This window comes from Oncorhynchus mykiss, chromosome 13 (genome assembly GCF_057628025.1).
Source record: "Oncorhynchus mykiss isolate SJ-2025 chromosome 13, ASM5762802v1, whole genome shotgun sequence".
Classification (NCBI taxonomy): domain Eukaryota; kingdom Metazoa; phylum Chordata; class Actinopteri; order Salmoniformes; family Salmonidae; genus Oncorhynchus; species Oncorhynchus mykiss.
The window spans coordinates 15,060,577-15,080,000 of NC_143034.1; the positions used below are offsets into that span (position 1 = coordinate 15,060,577).

The 19,424-nt window shown below is 50.3% G+C and overlaps 2 protein-coding genes across 8 annotated transcripts in view; one reads left to right on the forward strand and one right to left on the reverse strand.

The window, feature by feature from the left end:
- The window catches only part of tmc6b (transmembrane channel-like 6b), a 55,139-nt gene extending 44,039 nt beyond the window's left edge, over nt 1–11,100 (reverse strand). For 2 of the 4 annotated variants that reach the window (XM_090195362.1, XM_090195365.1), the window contains exon 1: nt 7,102–7,354. The gene's annotated coding sequence lies outside the window, so the exon portion shown is untranslated. Of the gene's footprint in view, nt 1–7,101; nt 7,355–7,890; nt 8,022–10,908 lie in introns of those variants that run through there. The other 2 variants (XM_090195363.1, XM_090195364.1) reach the window with 2 other exon arrangements.
- Nucleotides 11,096–19,424, forward strand: part of tmc8 (transmembrane channel-like 8) — a 32,106-nt gene continuing 23,777 nt past the window's right edge. For 2 of the 4 annotated variants that reach the window (XM_090195367.1, XM_090195368.1), the window contains exon 1: nt 11,279–11,532. In XM_090195367.1, coding sequence (XP_090051493.1) covers nt 11,484–11,532 — 49 coding nt within the window. In that variant the 5' untranslated portion in view covers nt 11,279–11,483. Of the gene's footprint in view, nt 11,533–19,424 lie in introns of all 4 variants that reach the window. The other 2 variants (XM_090195366.1, XM_090195370.1) reach the window with 2 other exon arrangements.

Sequence of the window (19,424 nt, forward strand, 5' to 3'; positions counted from 1 at the left end):
CTGGGAAAGGGACAGTCTACTGGGACAGGGACAGTCTACTGGGACAGGGACAGTCTACTGGGACAGGGACAGTCTGCTGGGACAGTCTACTGGGACAGGGACAGTCTGCTGGGACAGTCTACTGGGAAAGGGACAGTCTACTGGGACAGGGGCAGTCTGCTGGGACAGGGACAGTCTGCTGGGACAGTCTACTTGGACAGGGGAAGTTGACTGGGACAGGGACAGTCTGCTGGGACAGTCTACTGGGACAGGGACAGTCTGCTGGGACAGGGACAGTCTGCTGGGACAGGGCCAGTCTACTGGGACAGTCTGCTGGGACAGGGACAGTCTACTGGGACAGGGGCAGTCTGCTGGGACAGGGACAGTCTGCTGGGACAGTCTACTTGGACAGGGGCAGTTGACTGGGACAGGGACAGTCTGCTGGGACAGTCTACTGGGACAGGGCCAGTCTGCTGGGACAGTCTACTGGGACAGGGGAAGTCTGCTGGGACAGGGACAGTCTACTGGGACAGTCTGCTGGGACAGGGACAGTCTGCTGGGACAGTCTACTTGGACAGGGTCAGTCTGCTGGGACAGGGTCAGTCTGCTGGGACAGTCTACTTGGACAGGGGCAGTCTGCTGGGACAGGGGCAGTCTGCTGGGACAGGGGCAGTCTGCTGGGACAGTCTGCTGAGACAGGGACAGTCTGCTGGGACAGGGGCAGTCTGCTGGGACAGGGACAGGCTGCTGGGACAGTCTGCTGGGACAGGGACAGGCTGCTGGGACAGGGACAGTCTACTGGGAAAGGGACAGTCTACTGGGAAAGGGACAGTCTACTGGGAAAGGGACAGTCTACTGGGAAAGGGACAGTCTACTGGGACAGGGGCAGTCGACTGGGAAAGGGACAGTCTGCTGGGACAGTCTACTGGGACAGGGACAGTCTGCTGGGACAGTCTACTGGGAAAGGGACAGTCTACTGGGACAGGGGCAGTCTGCTGGGACAGGGACAGTCTGCTGGAACAGTCTACTTGGACAGGGGAAGTTGACTGGGACAGGGACAGTCTGCTGGGACAGTCTACTGGGACAGGGACAGTCTGCTGGGACAGGGACAGTCTGCTGGGACAGGGACAGTCTGCTGGGACAGGGACAGTCTGCTGGGACAGGGCCAGTCTACTGGGACAGTCTGCTGGGACAGGGACAGTCTACTGGGACAGGGGCAGTCTGCTGGGACAGGGACAGTCTGCTGGGACAGTCTACTTGGACAGGGGCAGTTGACTGGGACAGGGACAGTCTGCTGGGACAGTCTACTGGGACAGGGCCAGTCTGCTGGGACAGTCTACAGGGACAGTCTGCTGGGACAGGGACAGTCTACTGGGACAGTCTGCTGGGACAGGGACAGTCTGCTGGGACAGTCTGCTGGGACAGGGTCAGTCTGCTGGGACAGTCTACTTGGACAGGGGCAGTCTGCTGGGACAGGGGCAGTCTGCTGGGACAGTCTGCTGAGACAGGGACAGTCTGCTGGGACAGGGGCAGTCTGCTGGGACAGGGACAGGCTGCTGGGACAGTCTGCTGGGACAGGGACAGTCTGCTGGGACAGGGACAGTCTGCTGGGACAGGGACAGGCTGCTGGGACAGGGACAGGCTACTGGGACAGGGACAGTCTGCTGGGACAGTCTGCTGAGACAGGGACAGTCTGCTGGGACAGGGGCAGTCTGCTGGGACAGTCTGCTGAGACAGGGACAGTCTGCTGGGACAGGGGCAGTCTGCTGGGACAGGGGCAGTCTGCTGGGACAGGGTCAGTCTGCTGGGACAGGGTCAGTCTGCTGGGACAGGGACAGTCTGCTGAGACAGGGACAGTCTGCTGGGACAGTCTGCTGGGACAGGGGCAGTCTGCTGGGACAGGGACAGTCTACTGGGACAGGGACAGTCTGCTGGGACAGTCTGCTGAGACAGGGACAGTCTGCTGGGACAGGGTCAGTCTACTGGGACAGTCTACTTGGACAGGGGCAGTCTGCTGGGACAGGGACAGGCTGCTGGGACGGGGTCAGTCTGCTGGGACAGGGACAGTCTGCTGGGACAGTCTGCTGAGACAGGGACAGGCTGCTGGGACAGGGACAGTCTACTGGGACAGTCTGCTGAGACAGGGACAGGCTGCTGGGACAGGGACAGGCTGCTGGGACAGGGACAGGCTGCTGGGACAGGGACAGGCTGCTGGGAGAGGGACAGTCTACTGGGAGAGGGACAGTCTACTGGGACAGGGACAGTCTACTGGGACAGGGCCTGGCTACTGGGACAGGCTGCTGGGACAGGGACAGTCTACTGGGAGAGGGACAGTCTACTGGGAGAGGGACAGTCTACTGGGACAGGGACAGGCTGCTGGGACAGGGACAGTCTACTGGGAGAGGGACAGTCTACTGGGAGAGGGACAGTCTACTGGGACAGGGACAGTCTACTGGGAGAGGGACAGTCTACTGGGACAGGGACAGTCTACTGGGAGAGGGACAGTCTACTGGGAGAGGGACAGGCTGCTGGGACAGGGACAGTCTACTGGGACAGGGACAGTCTACTGGGACAGGGACAGTCTACTGGGAGAGGGAGAGTCTACTGGGACAGGGACAGTCTACTGGGACAGTCTACTGGGAGAGGGACAGTCTACTGGGACAGGGATTGTAGTAAGATCGACCATGTCCTTTGTGTACAACATTAAGGTTTGTAGGCTACACCAGACAAAGGCTTTTATCGCAGATCAAAGAGGGGGAAGCTGCAGAGGAGCTCTAAGCGCCTCTTCACTGTTGATGTTGAGCTAACACAACGTGCAATTGGAACACAGGAGTGATGGTTGCTGATAATGGGCCTCTGTACGCCTCTGTAGATATTCCATTAAAAATCAGCTGTTTCCAGCTACAATAGTCATTCACAACATTAACAATGTCTACACTGTATTTCTGATCAATTTGATGTTATTTTAATGGACAAAAAATGTGCTTTTCTTTCAAAAACAAGGACATTTCTATATGACCCCAAATTTTTGAACAGTAGTGTATGTGTCATGTTGTATATGTGTGTGTGTGTGTGTGTGTGTGTGTGTGTGTGAGAGACTGGGTGGAGTTCCATGGTTCTTTTCCTGGCACAGATAACTCCTCCGTGATGACCTCATCAAGAGGCAGACAGCTGAGGGCAGATATGACTGCACTGTGGAAGTGAATGGATTCAACATGTTCATTCTACACATCCTGTCTAGCCTCTCACTAGTCTTTATTCTGTCTCCTCTCGCTCCTTATCTCTCTATCATAGATGTTCTCTCTTTCTCTCCTACAGTCCCTCTCTCTCTCAGTCCCTCTCTCTCTCTCTCGCTCAGTCCCTCTCTCTCTCTCTCGCTCAGTCCCTCTCTCTCTCTCTCGCTCAGTCCCTCTCTCTCTCTCGCTCAGTCCCTCTCTCACTCTCTGTCCCTCTCTCACTCTCTGTCCCTCTCTCACTCTGTCCCTCTCTCACTCTCTGTCCCTCTCTCTCTGTCCCTCTCAGTCCCTCTCTCTCTCAGTCCCTCTCTCTCAGTCCCTCTCTCTCAGTCCCTCTCTCTCTCTCTAACTTGCTCTCTTTCGTTGAGCTTATATCTCCAAATCTCTATTGTCTTGGCTGTGCTTTTGAGTCCGTTCAAATCCATAACCTACGCATTTCCATATTATCTCACAGCCTCCCCCTCGAGTGTCTCTCTCCACATTCTCTCCACTTTCTCTCCATCTGTCTCTCCCTCTCTCACATTCTCTCCCTCTCTCACTTTCTCTCCACCTTCTCTCCCTCGTCACTTTCTCTCCACATTCTCTCCCTCTCTCACTTTCTCTCCACATTCACTCCCTCTCTCACTTTCTCTCCACATTCTCTCCCTCTCCTTCTGTCCTCCCTCCTTCGGTCCTCCCTCCTTCTGTCCTCCCTCCTTCTGTCCTCCCTCTCTCACTCTCCTAGGGCATATTGTCAGACTGCTGGTCTTTTCACAGAGACAAGTCCCAAATGACACCCTATTCCCTATATAGTGCACTACTTTATACCAGAGCCCTATTCCCTATATAGTGCACTACTTTTGACCAGAGCCCTATTCCCTATATAGTGCACTACTTTAGACCAGAGCCCTATTCCCTATATAGTGCACTACTTTTGACCAGAGCCCTATTCCCTATATAGTGCACTACTTTTGACCAGAGCCCTATTCCCTATATAGTGCACTACTTTTGACCAGAGCCCTATTCCCTATATAGTGCACTACTTTTGACCAGAGACCTATTCCCTATATAGTGCACTACTTTTGACCAGAGCCCTATTCCCTATAGTGCACTACTTTGGACCAGAGCCCTATTCCCTATATAGTGCACTACTTTAGACCAGAGCCCTATTCCCTATATAGTGCACTACTTTTGACCAGAACCCATGTCCCTTTTCTCTGTGTGTGTGTGTTTGTGTGTGTGCATGCATGAAGATCAGTGTCTATCTGTGTGTGTGTGTGTGTGTGTGTGTGTGCGTGAGACACTGTCAACAACCCCTGAACATTGTCTGTCTCCAGGTCAAAGTATGTCTGTAGTACAGCCAAACAAAGCAAGTCAGCTGGCCTGTCAGTGAAAACACATTTACTGCACTGTCTAACACAACGGCAGATTAACATGACAATACAGCATACTTACACAACACTAATATACTTACACAATATTTTATAAATGTTAAAGTTGCTGTGGAGGAGAAACAGTAGGGGGAGGGAGGAGGAGGAGGAGAGGGGAGCAGGTGGAGGGAGGAGGAGAGGGGAGCAGGGGGAGGGAGGAGGAGAGGGGAGCAGGGGGAGGGAGGAGGAGGAGGAGAGGGGAGCAGGTGGAGGGGGAGAGGGGAGCAGGTGGAGGGAGGAGGAGGAGAGGGGAGCAGGGGGAGGGAGGGGGACCAGGGGGAGAGGGGAGAAGGGAGCAGGGGGAGGGAGGAGGAGGGGGAGAGGGGAGAGGAGGAGGGGGAGCAGGGGGAGAAGGGAGCAGAGGGTGTAAGGGGGTCAAAAGAGGGGGTGGGACTGACAGGGTAGAAGGGAATTTTGTCAGTCTGGCAGTTAACGGCTGACTGATAATCAGTTCACACAACAGTAAAACTAACAGAGGAGAGAGAGAGAGAGAGAGACACACACAGAGAGAGACAGAGAGAGAAAGACACACACAAACAGAGAGAGAGAGAGAGAGAGACAGAGAGAGACACAAACAGAGAGGGAGAGAGAGAGAGAGAGACACACAAACAGAGAGAGAGAGAGACAGAGAGAGAGACAGAGAGAGAAAGACACACACAAACAGGGAGAGAGAGAGATAGAGAGAGAGACAGACAGAGAGAGAGACACACAACCAAAGAGAGAGCGAGACACACAACCAAGAGAGAGACACACAACCAAAGAGAGAGAGAGAGAGACAGAACCAAAGAGAGAGAGAGACACAACCAAAGAGAGAGAGCGAGAGAGAGAGAAAGACACAACCAAAGAGAGAGAGCGAGAGAGAGAGAGAGAGCGAGAGAGAGACACACAACCAGAGAGAGAGAGAGAGAGAGAGAGAGAGAGAGACACACACAGAGAGAGAGAAAGAGGCACAGAGAGAGAGACACACACGGAGAGGAAACAGAATCAGCACACAGAACAGAAACACGTTCAGGACTGCTGTACCAGAAGCACATAACTAGAATGATAGTGCTATAAGCAGGAGCAAGGCCCTCTTGTTCTTCAGTGCATTGTGTTGTCACTCAGTTGAGGGAACGGACAGGAAAATTAAATCAACAGAGAGGCACCCCAGATAACCGTGTGAATGGAACAAAGAAGCGAGGAGAGAATAGGCCTAATGTGAGAAGATGGAAGGGGAGTAAATGGTAGAGGAGAAAGTGGAAACATGGAAGTAATTACACAGACTGACACACTGCACTGTAATTACACTGCCCTGTTGTGCTACAGTTCTCCCCGTGTTGTCACGGCAACGGAACAGACCAGTATTCTGCAGTCACTAGGCCAAGACAACTAAACTTGGGGTCCCGGGGTGGATGAAGGCCCACAAACAATACACAACGTATAGTCAACGTATAGTCAACGTATAGTCTTACAGGAGATAAAGACCTGCATAGATACAGTTCCTATTGACGTCTCTCTGTGGAAGTTTCCCATCTTGGGTCAGGTTAGCATTGTCCCCACTAATGGTTAAGGTTAGGACTGGGGGAGGGAACGCTGATCCTGGATCTGTACTTAGGGGAAACCCCACCCCAGAGCATTGAATTCACTGTGGAAGTAGGAGTAAGATGAACTGATGTTGGCCCTGGACACAATGGACTGGTTTCTCTGACACAGATCAAGCTGACTCCTGGACTAAAAGGCATGTTATAACACAAAGCTAACGTTATAACACAAAGCTAACGTTATAACACAAAGCTAACGTTATAACACAAAGCTATCCCCAGCTATGCAGCCAAACAAGGTGTGTGTGTGTCTTCTTTCTGTGTCATGTGCTCTTTCACATTGGAATAAATATATACAATGAGTGGTAGGGTCTTGAGACTAGGGCTTTGGGACAAAAGCGTCATATTTGTGTTGTGTTGAAGGCAGCTGTTAGGCTATAAATGGGGTAAACGTTCAAATTGGTGTAGGCTACATTTGGCCCAATTATAGTTAACCTATAAAAACAAACGATCCATTTTGAAACATCGGTTATACTAGCGACGTTTTTCTGCAAGCCCTGCAATTCACCGACTGATTGTGCAACTTTGCAGCCAGCAGCTAAATCCTACCCCCAAGGCAGTCGACATGAATGACAGGCACTGACTGATAACGTCGACCGATACGGTTCTCTTTCCGCTGGTTTTAGTTCACAACCGAAACTAGCCCACCGAGTTAGACCTCAAAGCACCGTAAACAACCCACACTTGTTGCATTGTTGTTTCTGTTATTAATGGCGCATTCATTACCTTTCCTTTTCGGTCGGTTTACTCTTAGCCTGTCAGTCCCTCAAACGTGTCAGACTGAACAGTTAAAATATCCTGGAAGCTACAGCGGACAAACTGTGCAAATACATGGAAAGGAAAACGACAAGACCATGTGAAAAAAGCTACAGTCAGCCATTCGGTCGGTTCACTCACCCCCTTCGTAACTTGCGAAACCCGTTCAAGCTCAAACCTGCAGTGCCGCCGCAGTAGATCCGTCTCTCTCTCTACTGTTACAAAATACATCAGCATGTTGAACAGCGGCAACGAACCATTGTCGACTCTAGGGGTGACGATATCATTATCATACCGCATTGAAACGTTGTTACGGACAATAGGTAGACTTTTACGGAGAAACAGTTTACCGGCTGTCTCAACGTGTGGTTTATATTTCAGTTCAAGAAAAACTGCCGCTGTGTGTTTGTTATTTTATGTTGGTACCGCAAAGTCCCCCCCCAAATAAAGTTTTCAACCGAATGGAACATTCCTATTCATTGCTCCAAATCCTTCTTCCAACGTTTGTTTTCAAACGCTCTATAATTCCATAGACAGCTGTGTCAGTACAGTACATTTCCTTGGTAAGAAAAGTTTGAAGATTGTCCTTTCTAGATATGTTTTTTATTTTTTACACCTTATCATTCATAAACATTTCAACAAACGTGTAGGCTAGCCTTCTGATGCTACTTTAGGCTAAACGTCTCCAATACAGGTGGCCTAAACATTTGTGAATTCATCAATTTTGCCAAGTCAAGTAGCCTACTCCATTGACAGAGCCTAGTCTGGTCAAGGTGTGAGAGATTGTCTGGGTGTGTTGTATTCACCATTTCTATTGCACAACATGTTCCCTGGTCTGTTCTAGCCTAAAGGTAGTCTATCAATGAAACATACAAACGGAAGAATGGTGATCTGAGAGGTGAAAGAAGGAAACTAAGAGCCTGAAATTACCTGTGTGCTGTTTATCAGGTGATTTTCCTGTATCCTATTTCTTGGATTGAAAGTTACAATAAGGGTCTCTCGCTATCTGTCTCTGACTACCTGGCCACACCTAATGCACGTATTAACTTGCCTCAAGAACCTCTGGGTAATGTAGTTTTTGATCAATGACTGAAAGAAGAAGCATATTTCCAAAACTACAACCTCTCTTACCACCTCTCCATTCCCCTGTCTCTACCTTTTCATTCCTCTCTCTCTACCTCTCCATTCCCCTGTCTCTTCCTCTCCATTCCCCTGTCTCTACCTCTCCATTCCCCTGTCTCTACCTTTTCATTCCTCTCTCTCTACCTCTCCATTCCCCTGTCTTTTCCTCTCCATTCCCCTGTCTCTACCTCTCCATTCCCCTGTCTCTACCTTTTCATTCCTCTCTCTCTACCTCTCCATCCCCCTGTCTCTTCCTCTCCATTCCACTGTCTCTACCTCTCCATTCCACTGTCTCTTCCTCTCCATTCCCCTGTCTCTACCTCTCCATTCCCCTGTCTCTTCCTCTCCATTCCCCTGTCTCTACCTCTCCATCCCCCTGTCTCTACCTCTCCATTCCCCTGTCTCTACCTCTCCATCCCCCTGTCTCTACCTCTCCATTCCCCTGTCTCTACCTCTCCATTCCCCTGTCTCTACCTCTCCATTCCCCTGTCTCTACCTCTCCATTCCCCTGTCTCTACCTCTCCATTCCTCAAACAGACTGGTACCCAGGCTGACTTTTTAGATGCTAGAGATGATGTCCCTCCTCCACTAGTTACACTCCCTCCTCCACTAGTTACACTCCCTCCTCCACTAGTTACACTCCCTCCTCCACTAGTTACACTCCCTCCTCCACTAGTTACACTCAGACTGCATGGACAACTATACCACCCTTTGCAGCCATGCAGCCAGCATTTCACAGCCTGTATTTGGCATCACATGAGAACTGTTATCTCACATTTACATCTTAGTCCTTCTGCAGACGCTCTTATCCAGAGCATGTTTTACAGTCAGCGGTGCATTCAACCAAGAGAGGTAAAACAACCACAAGCTGAACCAACTGTTTGCTTTGGTCTCCATAGACTACAGTAGGGGCGGTAGATAGCCTAGTGGTTAAGAGCGCCGGGCAAGGAAACGAAAGGTCACTGGTTTGAATCCCCGAGCCGACAAGGTGGGAACATCTGTATTTCTGCCCTTGAGCGAGGCAGTTAGCCTCCGACAACTGCTCCTCGGGCGCTGTGGACATCGAGTAAGGCAGCTCCCTGCACCTCTCTGATTCAGAGGTGTTGGGGTAAATGTGGAAGACTCATTTCGGTTGAATGCGATCGGTTGTGCAACTGACAAAGTAGCTGCTTTCCTTTCCCAGTAAGTCTATACATGATAATGCCATCGGTGGTTTGAGTAGGTGGTGAACACACACTAGCTTTTCAGCAGAATCCTCTCCTAGATTCTCACCAACAGTTTCAGAATGACTATGGCCTGTGATCAGTCTTCATTGCACATTTTAAATACTTTATTTGATTCCACATATTACATCATAAAGGATTCAAACATGTCAAAGGTCGTTGACCTCAAGAACACTTAAGAAAACAAGAAGTATATCTTCCACACAGCTATGCAGCCCATAACGGCTGAAACAGAGGAGTACCTTCTCCTCCACACAGCTATGCAGCCCATAACGACTGAAACAGAGCAGTACCTTCTCCTCCACACAGCTATGCAGCCCATAACGGCTGAAACAGAGCAGTACCTTCTCCTCCACACAGCTATGCAGCCCATAACAACTGAAACAGAGCAGTACCAGCCCATAACGGCTGAAACAGAGCAGTACCTTCTCCTCCACACAGCTATGCAGCCCATAACGTCTGAAAGAAGGCACTGCTCTGTTTCAGTCGTTATGGGCTGCATAGCTGTGTGGAGGAGAAGGCACTGCTCTGTTTCAGTTGTTATGGGCTGCATAGCTGGGTGTTTTGCCCTACTCACAGGCAGGCCTGCAATCTGAAGGCCACATACAGTAATCCTATGTAGGTGGCCGAGACTACCAATCTGAAGGCCTCATACAGTAATCCTATGTAGGTGGCGAGACTACCAATCTGAAGGCCTCATACAGTAATCCTATGTAGGTGGCGAGACTACCAATCTGAAGGCCTCATACAGTAATCCTATGTAGGTGGCCGAGACTACCAATCTGAAGGCCTCATACAGTAATCCTGTGTAGGTGGCTGAGACTACCAATCTGAAGGCCTCATACAGTAATCCTATGTAGGTGGCTGAGACTACCAATCTGAAGGCCTCATACAGTAATCCTATGTAGGTGGCTGAGACTACCAATCTGAAGGCCACATACAGTAATCCTATGTAGGTGGCTGAGACTACCGATCTGAAGGCCTCATACAGTAATCCTATGTAGGTGGCGAGACTACCAATCTGAAGGCCTCATACAGTAATCCTATGTAGGTGGCCGAGACTACCAATCTGAAGGCCTCATACAGTAATCCTATGTACGTGGCCGAGACTACCAATCTGAAGGCCTCATACAGTAATCCTATGTAGGTGGCTGAGACTACCGATCTGAAGGCCTCATACAGTAATCCTATGTAGGTGGCGAGGCTACCAATCTGAAGGCCTCATACAGTAATCCTATGTAGGTGGCGAGACTACCAATCTGAAGGCCTCATACAGTAATCCTATGTAGGTGGTGAGACTACCAATCTGAAGGCCTCATACAGTAATCCTATGTAGGTGGCCGAGACTACCAAATATCACCAACTTGCATTTGCATCCCAGGCTGTCCAGGCCTGATATGAGGTGCTGGTATTTAAGGAGCTTTTCAGAAAAGTCCTGCACAACAACAATATCTGGCTTATTCAGCATACAAGAAAACACATCATCAACACTCTCACACACACACGCACGCACGCACGCACGCACACACACACACACACACACACACACACACACACACACACACACACACACACACACACACACACACACAGACCATCTTACCTACTCTGGTCCCTCTCCACTCCACTCCGCTCCTCTTCGACCTCATCCAGTCAGGCCGGTTAGCAGTGTGTATGTATGTAAGGGTGAATTTGTGTGTATGTGTGTATGGGTGAATTTGTGTGTATGCGTGTGTGTGTCTTCGTTCTCAACAACAGACTCAATAACGCAACACCCATCTCGGTTTCCTGTCATGTGATTTCCTGAGACCTGTCGGCAGAAGCTGCAGCTTATCCACAGGTCTTAGATCAGCTCTAAAACATGAAGTAACAAGTCAACGTATAGGGGAGGATGACATATCTAAGGTAGATGGGAGAGAGAGACACAGAGAGAGAGAGAGGGAGAGAAGGAAACAGAGAGGGGCTGATGCGAGGCTGATATTGGGTGGGAAGTGTGTGAATGTGTGTTTTGAAGGGAGCTTTGAGTGAATGTGTGTTTTGAAGGGAGCTTTGAGTGAATGTGTGTACAGCGTTTAGTGACTTTGTATGTGCGTGTGCGCATATGAGTGTGTGTGCGAGCATGTGTGTGTAAGATCAGGAAGAGGAACACAGTAGAGACCTAGAAGACCTTGAAGAAAGATGGAGGACAAAGAATGCAACAGCGGTGGCTTCATGAGGCTCGTATCAGGTAAACGTGTGTGTGTGTGTGTGTGTGTGTGTGTGTGTGTGTGTGTGTGTGTGTGTGGGCCACTTCCATCTTTTATGTGTTACACCCCCTCAGTTGATATAACTAACTATCTAGGTGTTTAACTTCAGTTGATATAACTAACTAACTAGGTGTTTAACTTCAGTTGATATAACTAACTATCTAGGTGTTTAACCTCAGTTGATATAACTAACTATCTAGGTGTTTAACTTCAGTTGATATAACTAACTATCTAGGTGTTTAACTTCAGTTGATATAACTAACTATCTAGGTGTTTAACTTCAGTTGATATAACTAACTATCTAGGTGTTTAACCTCAGTTGAACATGTAGCTTTAAACTTTCACTTTTCAGAGATGCGTGTGTGTGTGTGTGTGTGTGTGTGTGTGTGTGTGTGTTTGGGTGTGTGTGTGTGTGTGTGTGTGTGTGAGAGAGAGAACCTTGTCTACTTCCTCTTGTTAGGTCAGTTGGTGTTTTGTTGGCTGGTTATTTAGATCAGCTCTGAAATTAGCATATAGAATTGAATTCTATCAAATAATATCACTTGCATCATTTTATTTATGAATGACTTTTTTTTCCTGTCCCATCTCTCCTGGTTGGAGGACTTTGTGGAAACATAAAAAATCAATACGTATAGATATATAATATATACGGAACAAAAATATAAACGCAACATGTTAATTAAGTGTTGGTCGCATTTTTCATGAGCTGAAATAAAAGATCCCAGAAATGTTCCATAATGCACAAAAAAATTGTATTTCTCAAAAATGTGCACAAATTTGTTTATGTCCCTGTTATTGAGCATTTCTCATTTGCCAAGATAATCCATCCACCTGACAGGTGTGACATATCAAGAAGCTGATTAAACAGCATGATCATTACATAGGCGCACCTTGTGCTGGGGTCAATAAAAGGCCACTCTAAATGTGCAGTTTTGTCATACAACGCAATGCTACAGATGTCTCAAGTTTTGAGGGAGTGTGCAATTGGCATGCTGACTGCAGGAATGTCCAACAGAGCTTTTGCCAGAGAATTTAATGTTAATTTCTCTACCATAAGCCACCTCCAACATCATTTTAGAGAATTTGGCAGTACATTCCAACCAGCCTCACAACCGCAGACCACGTGTAACCTCACCAGCCCAGGTCCTCCACATCTGGCTTCTTCACCTGCAAGATCGTCTCCATCCATCCCTCTCTCTCTACCTCTTACTTCACCCTCACTCACTCTCTTCATCCCTTCATAGATGCTCTCCTCCCTTCTCCCTCTATCCATCAACCTCTTATCCCCTCCATGGACAAGAGCTGTAGCTCCATCCTTCCATAGATGAGTCTCTCTCCCCCTTGCTCATTCTGTTTCATTTATATAACATTTGTGGTTACTTTTACCCCTTTTTCTCCCCATTTTCATGGTATCCAATTGGTAGTTACAGTCTTGTCCCATCTCTGCAACTCCCGTACGGACTCGGGAGAGGCAAAGGTTGAGAGCCGTGCGTCCTCCAAAACACGACCCTGCCAAGCCACACTGCTCCCTTAACCCGGAAGCCAGCCGCACCAATGTGCCGTAAGAAACACGGTACACCTGGCGACCCCAGTCAGCGTGCGAGCACCCGGCCCGCCAACAGGAGTCGCTATAGCGCGATGGGACAAGCACCCGGCCCGCCAACAGGAGTCGCTATAGCGCGATGGGACAAGCACCCGGCCCGCCAACAGGAGTCGCTATAGCGCGATGGGACAAGCACCCGGCCCGCCAACAGGAGTCGCTATAGCGCGATGGGACAAGCACCCGGCCCGCCAACAGGAGTCGCTATAGCGCGATGGGACAAGCACCCGGCCCGCCAACAGGAGTCGCTATAGCGCGATGGGACAAGCACCCGGCCCGCCAACAGGAGTCGCTATAGCGCGATGGGACAAGCACCCGGCCCGCCAACAGGAGTCGCTATAGCGCGATGGGACAAGCACCCGGCCCGCCAACAGGAGTCGCTATAGCGCGATGGGACAAGCACCCGGCCCGCCAACAGGAGTCGCTATAGCGCGATGGGACAAGCACCCGGCCCGCCAACAGGAGTCGCTATAGCGCGATGGGACAAGCACCCGGCCCGCCAACAGGAGTCGCTATAGCGCGATGGGACAAGCACCCGGCCCGCCAACAGGTGTCGCTATAGCGCGATGGGACAAGCACCCGGCCCGCCAACAGGAGTCGCTATAGCGCGATGGGACAAGCACCCGGCCCGCCAACAGGAGTCGCTATAGCGCGATGGGACAAGCACCCGGCCCGCCAACAGGAGTCGCTATAGCGCGATGGGACAAGCACCCGGCCCGCCAACAGGAGTCGCTATAGCGCAATGGGACAAGCACCCGGCCCGCCAACAGGAGTCGCTATAGCGCGATGGGACAAGCACCCGGCCCGCCAACAGGAGTCGCTATAGCGCGATGCGACAAGGACATCCCGGCTGGCCAAACCCTCCCCTAAGTGCCTTAGACCGATGAGCCACCCCTCCCTGCTCATTCTGTCTCACTCTCTCCATCCCTCTCTCCATCCCTCTATCCATCATTCATCCATAATGTAATTTACAAAATAGCCTCCAACACTCTACTTAGCAAATTGGATGCAGTCTATCACAGTGCCACCCGTTTTGTCAACAAAGCCCCATATACTACCCATCAATGCGACCTGTGTGCTCTCGTTGGTTGGTCCTCGCTACATATTCATCGCCAAACCCACTGGCTCCAGGTCATCTATAAGCCTTTGCTAGGTAAAGCCCTGCCTTATCTCAGCTCACTGGTCACTGAAGCAGCACTCACCTGTAGCACGCGCTCCAGCAGGTATATCTCACTGGTCATCCCCAAAGCCAACACCCCCTTTGGCCACCTTTCCTTCCAGTTCTCTGCTGCCAATGACTGGAACGAATTGCAAAAATCACTGAAGTTGGAGACTTATATCTCCCTCACTAACTTCAAGCATCGGCTGTCAGAGCAGCTTACCAATCGGTGTAGCTGTACACAGCCCATCTGTACACAGCCCATCTGTACACAGCCCATCTGTACATAGCCCATCTGTAAATAGCCCATCTGTAAATAGCCCATCTGTACATAGCCCATCTGTACATAGCCCATCTGTAAATAGCCCATCTGTAAATAGCCCATCTGTAAATAGCCCATCTGTAAATAGCCCATCTGTAAATAGCCCATCTGTAAATAGCCCATCTGTAAATAGCCCATCCAACTACCTCATCCCCATATTTGTTTTTTGTTTTTTTCTGCTCCTTTGCTCTCCAGTATCTCTACCTGCACATCCTCATCTGCACATCTATCACTCCAGTATCTCTACCTGCACATCCTCATCTGCACATCTATCACTCCAGTATCTCTACCTGCACATCCTCATCTGCACATCTATCACTCCAGTATCTCTACCTGAACATCCTCATATGCACATCTATCACTCCAGTGTTAATTGCTCAATTGTAATTACTTCGCCACTATGGCCTATTTATTGCCTTGCCTCCTTACTTCATTTGCACACACTTTATACAGATTTTCTACTGTATTATTGACTGTACGTTTGTTTATCCCATGTGTAACTCTGTGTTGTTGTTTTTGTCGTACTGCTTTGCTTTATCTTGGCCAGGTTGCAGTTGTAAATGAGAACTTGTTCTCAACTGGCCACCTGGTTAAATAAAGGTGTTCTCAACTGGCCTACCTGGTTAAATAAAGGTGTTCTCAACTGGCCTACCTGGTTAAATAAAGGTGTTCTCAACTAGCCTACCTGGTTAAATAAAGGTGAAATAAATAAATACAAATAAAATATCTCTCTCCATCCCTCTCTCCATCCCTCTCTCTATCTCTCTCTCTATCTCTCTCTCTATCTATCTCCATCCCTCTCTCTATCTCTCTCCATCCCTCTCTCCATCCCTCTCTCCATCCCTCTCTCCATCCCTCTCTCTCCATCCCTCTCTCCATCCCTCTCTCTATCCCTCTCTCCATCCCTCTCTCCATCCCTCTCCCTCCATCCCTCTCTCCATCCCTCTCTCTATCTCTCTCTCTATCTCTCTCTCTATCTATCTCCATCCCTCTCTCTATCTCTCTCCATCCCTCTCTCCATCCCTCTCTCCATCCCTCTCTCCATCCCTCTCTCCATCCCTCTCTCCATCCCTCTCTCTATCTCTCTCTCTATCTATCTCCATCCCTCTCTCTATCTCTCTCTCTATCTCTCTCCATCCCTCTCTCTCTATCCCTCTCCATCCCTCTCTCTCTATCCCTCTCCATCCCTCTCTATCCCTCAATATCCCTCTCTCAATTCCTCTCTCCATTCTTCTCTCCATCCCTCTCTCCATCCCTCTCTCCATCCCTCTCTCCATCCCTCTCTCCATCCCTCTCTCTCCATCCCTCTCTCCATCCCCCTCTCCATCCCTCTCTCTATCTCTCTCTCTATCTATCTCCATCCCTCTCTCTATCTCTCGCTCTATCTCTCTCCATCCCTCTCTCTATCTCTCTCCATCCCTCTCTCTATCCCTCTCTTTATCCCTATCTCTATCTCTCTCTCCATCCCTCTCTCTATCTCTCTCCATCCCTCTCTCCATCCCTCTCTCTATCCCTCTCTCTATCCCTATCTCTATCCCTCTATCTCATCCCCCTCTCCATCTCTCTCTCTCCATCCCTCTCTCTATCCCTATCTCTATCTCTCTCTCCATCCCTCTCTCTATCCCTATCTCTATCCCTATCTCTATCTCTCTCTCCATCCCTCTCTCCATCCCTCTCTCTATCCCTATCTCTATCCCTATCTCTATCTCTCTCTCCATCCATCTCTCTATCCCTATCTCTATCCCTATCTCTATCTCTCTCTCCATCCCTCTCTCCATCCCCTCTCTCTATCCCTCTCTATCTCTCTCTCCATCCCTCTCTCTATCTCTCTCCATCTCTCTCCATCCCTCTCTCCATCCCTCTCTCCATCCCTCTCTCTATCCCTCTCTATCCCTCTCTCCATCCCTCTCTCTATCCCTCTCTATCCCTCTCTCCATCCCTCTCTCCATCCCTCTCTCTATCCCTCTCTATCCCTCTCTATCTCTCTCTCCATCCCTCTCTCTATTCCTCTCTATCCCTCTCTCCATCCCTCTCTCTATCCCTCTCTATCCCTCTATATCCCTCTCTCCATCCCTCTCTCCATCCCTCTCTCCATCCCTATCTCTATCTCTCTCCATCCCTCTCTCCATCCCTCTCTCCATCCCTCTCTCCGTCCCTTTCTCCATCTCTCTCCATCCCTCTCTCCATCCCTCTCTCCATCCCTCTCTCTCCATCCCTCTCTCCATCCCTTTCTCCATCCCTATCTCTATCTCTCTCCATCCCTCTCTCTATCCCTCTCTCCATCCCTATCTCTATCTCTCTCCATCCCTCTCTCCATCCCTCTCTCTATCTCTCTCCATCCCTCTCTCATCCCTTTCTCTATCTCTCTCCATCCCTCTCTCATCCCTCTCTCTATCTCTCTCCATCCCTCTCCCCATTCATCTACCCATCCCTCTCTCCATCCATCTATCCATCCCTCTCTCCATCCCTCTCTCTATCCCTCTCTATCCCTCTCTCCATCCCTCTCTCCATTCATCTATCCATCTCTCTCCATCCCTCTCTCCATCCCTCTCTCCATCCATCTCTCCATCCCTCTCTCCATCCCTCTCTCCTCCCTCTCTCCATCCATCTATCCATCCCTCTCTCCATCCCTCTCTCCATCCCTCTCTCTATCCCTCTCTCCATCCCTCTCTCCATCCCTCTCTCCATCCCTCTCTCCATCCCTCTATCCATCCCTCTCTCCATCCCTCTCTATATCTCTCTCCATCCTCTCTCATCTCTATCTCTATCTCTCTCCATCCCTCTCTCTATCTCTCTCCATCCCTCTCTCATCCCCTCTCTATCTCTCTCCATCCCTCTCTCCATTCATCTACCCATCCCTCTCTCCATCCATCTATCCATCCCTCTCGCCATCCCTCTCTATATCCCTCTCTATCCCTCTCTCCATCCCCCTCTCCATCCCTCTCTCCATCCCTCTCTCCATCCCCCTCTCCATCCCTCTCTCCATCCATCTATCCATCCCTCTCTCTATCTCTCTCCATCCCTCTCTCATCCCTCTCTCTATCTCTCTCCATCCCTCTCTCCATTCATCTATCCATCCCTCTCTCCATCCCTCTCTCCATCCATCTATCCATCCCTCTCTCCATCCCTCTCCATCCCTCTCTCCATCCCTCTCTCCATCCCTCTCTCCATCCCTCTCTCCATCCCCCTCTCTATCCCTCTCTCCATCCCTCTCTCCATCCCTCTCTCCATACCCCTCTCCATCCCTCTCTCCATCCCTCTCCCATCCCCCTCTCCATCCCTCTCCCCATCCATCTATCCATCCTCTCTCTATCTCTCTCCATCCCTCTCTCATCCCTCTCTCTATCTCTCTCCATCCCTCTCTCCATTCATCTATCCATCCCTCTCTCCATCCCTCTCTCCATCCATCTATCCATCCCTCTCTCCATCCCTCTCCATCCCTCTACTCCATCCCTCTCCATCCCCCTCTCCATCCCCCTCTCTATCCCTCTCTCAATCCCTCTCCATCCCTCTCTCTCATTTCTCTCTCATTCCTCTCTCCATCCCTCTCTCCATCCCTCTCTCCATCCCTCTCTCTATCCCTCTCCATCCCTTTCCATCCCCTCTCCATCCCCCTCTCCATCCCTCTCTCCATCCCTTCTCTATCCCTCTTTCCATCCCTCTCCATGCCTCTCTCCATCCCTCTCTCCATCCCACTCTCCATCCCCCTCTCTCATCCTCTCTATCTCTCTATCCCTCTCTCCATTCCTCTCTCCATCCCTCTCTCCATCCCTCTCTCCATTCCTTCTCTCCCATTCCTCTCTCCATCCCTCTCTCATTTCTCTCTCCATTCCTCTCTCCATCCCTCTCTCTCCATTCCTCTCTCCATCTCTTTCATCCCTCTCTATTCCTTCCTCCATCCTCTCTCATGCCTTCATCCCTCTCTCCATCCCACTCTCCACTCCCCTCTCTATCCCTCTCTCTATCCCTCTCTATCCCTCTCTCCATTCCTCTCTCCATCCCTCTCTCCATCCCTCTCTCTCATTCCTCTCTCCATCCCTCTCTCCATCCCTCTCTCATCCCTCTCTCCATCTCTCTCACCCCCTTTCTCCATTCATCTATCTATCTCCTTCCATCCCTCTCTCCATCCATCTATCCATCCCTCTCTCCATCCCTCTCCATCCCTCTCTCCATCCCTCTCTCCATCCTCTCTCCATCCCTCTCTCCATCTCCCTCTCTATCCCTCTCTCCATCCCTCTCTCCATCCCTCTCTCCATACCCTCTCCTCATTCCTCTCTCCATCCCTCTCTCCATCCCCCTCTACATCCCTCTCCCCATCCATCTATCCATCCCTCTCTCTATCTCTCTCCATCCCTCTCTCATCCCTCTCTCTATCTCTCTCCATCCCTCTCTCCATTCATCTATCCATCCCTCTCTCCATCCCTCTCTCCATCCATCTATCCATCCCTCTCTCCATCCCTTCCATCCCTTCCATCCCTTCCATCCCCCTTCTCCATCCCCTCTCTCTCATCCCTCTCTCTATCCCTCTCCATCCCTTCTCCATCCCCCTTCCACCCCCCTCTCCATTCCTCTTCCATCCCGATTCTCCACTCCCCTCTCTATCCCTCTCTTATTCCTTCTTGATCCCTTCTATTCCTTTTCTCCATCCCTTTTTCCATTCCCTCTCTCCATTCCTCTCTCCATCCCTCTCTCCATCCCTCTCTCCATTCCTCTCTCCATCCCTCTCTCCATTCCTCTCTCCATCCCTCTCTCCATCCCTCTCTCCATTCCTCTCTCCATCCCTCTCTCCATC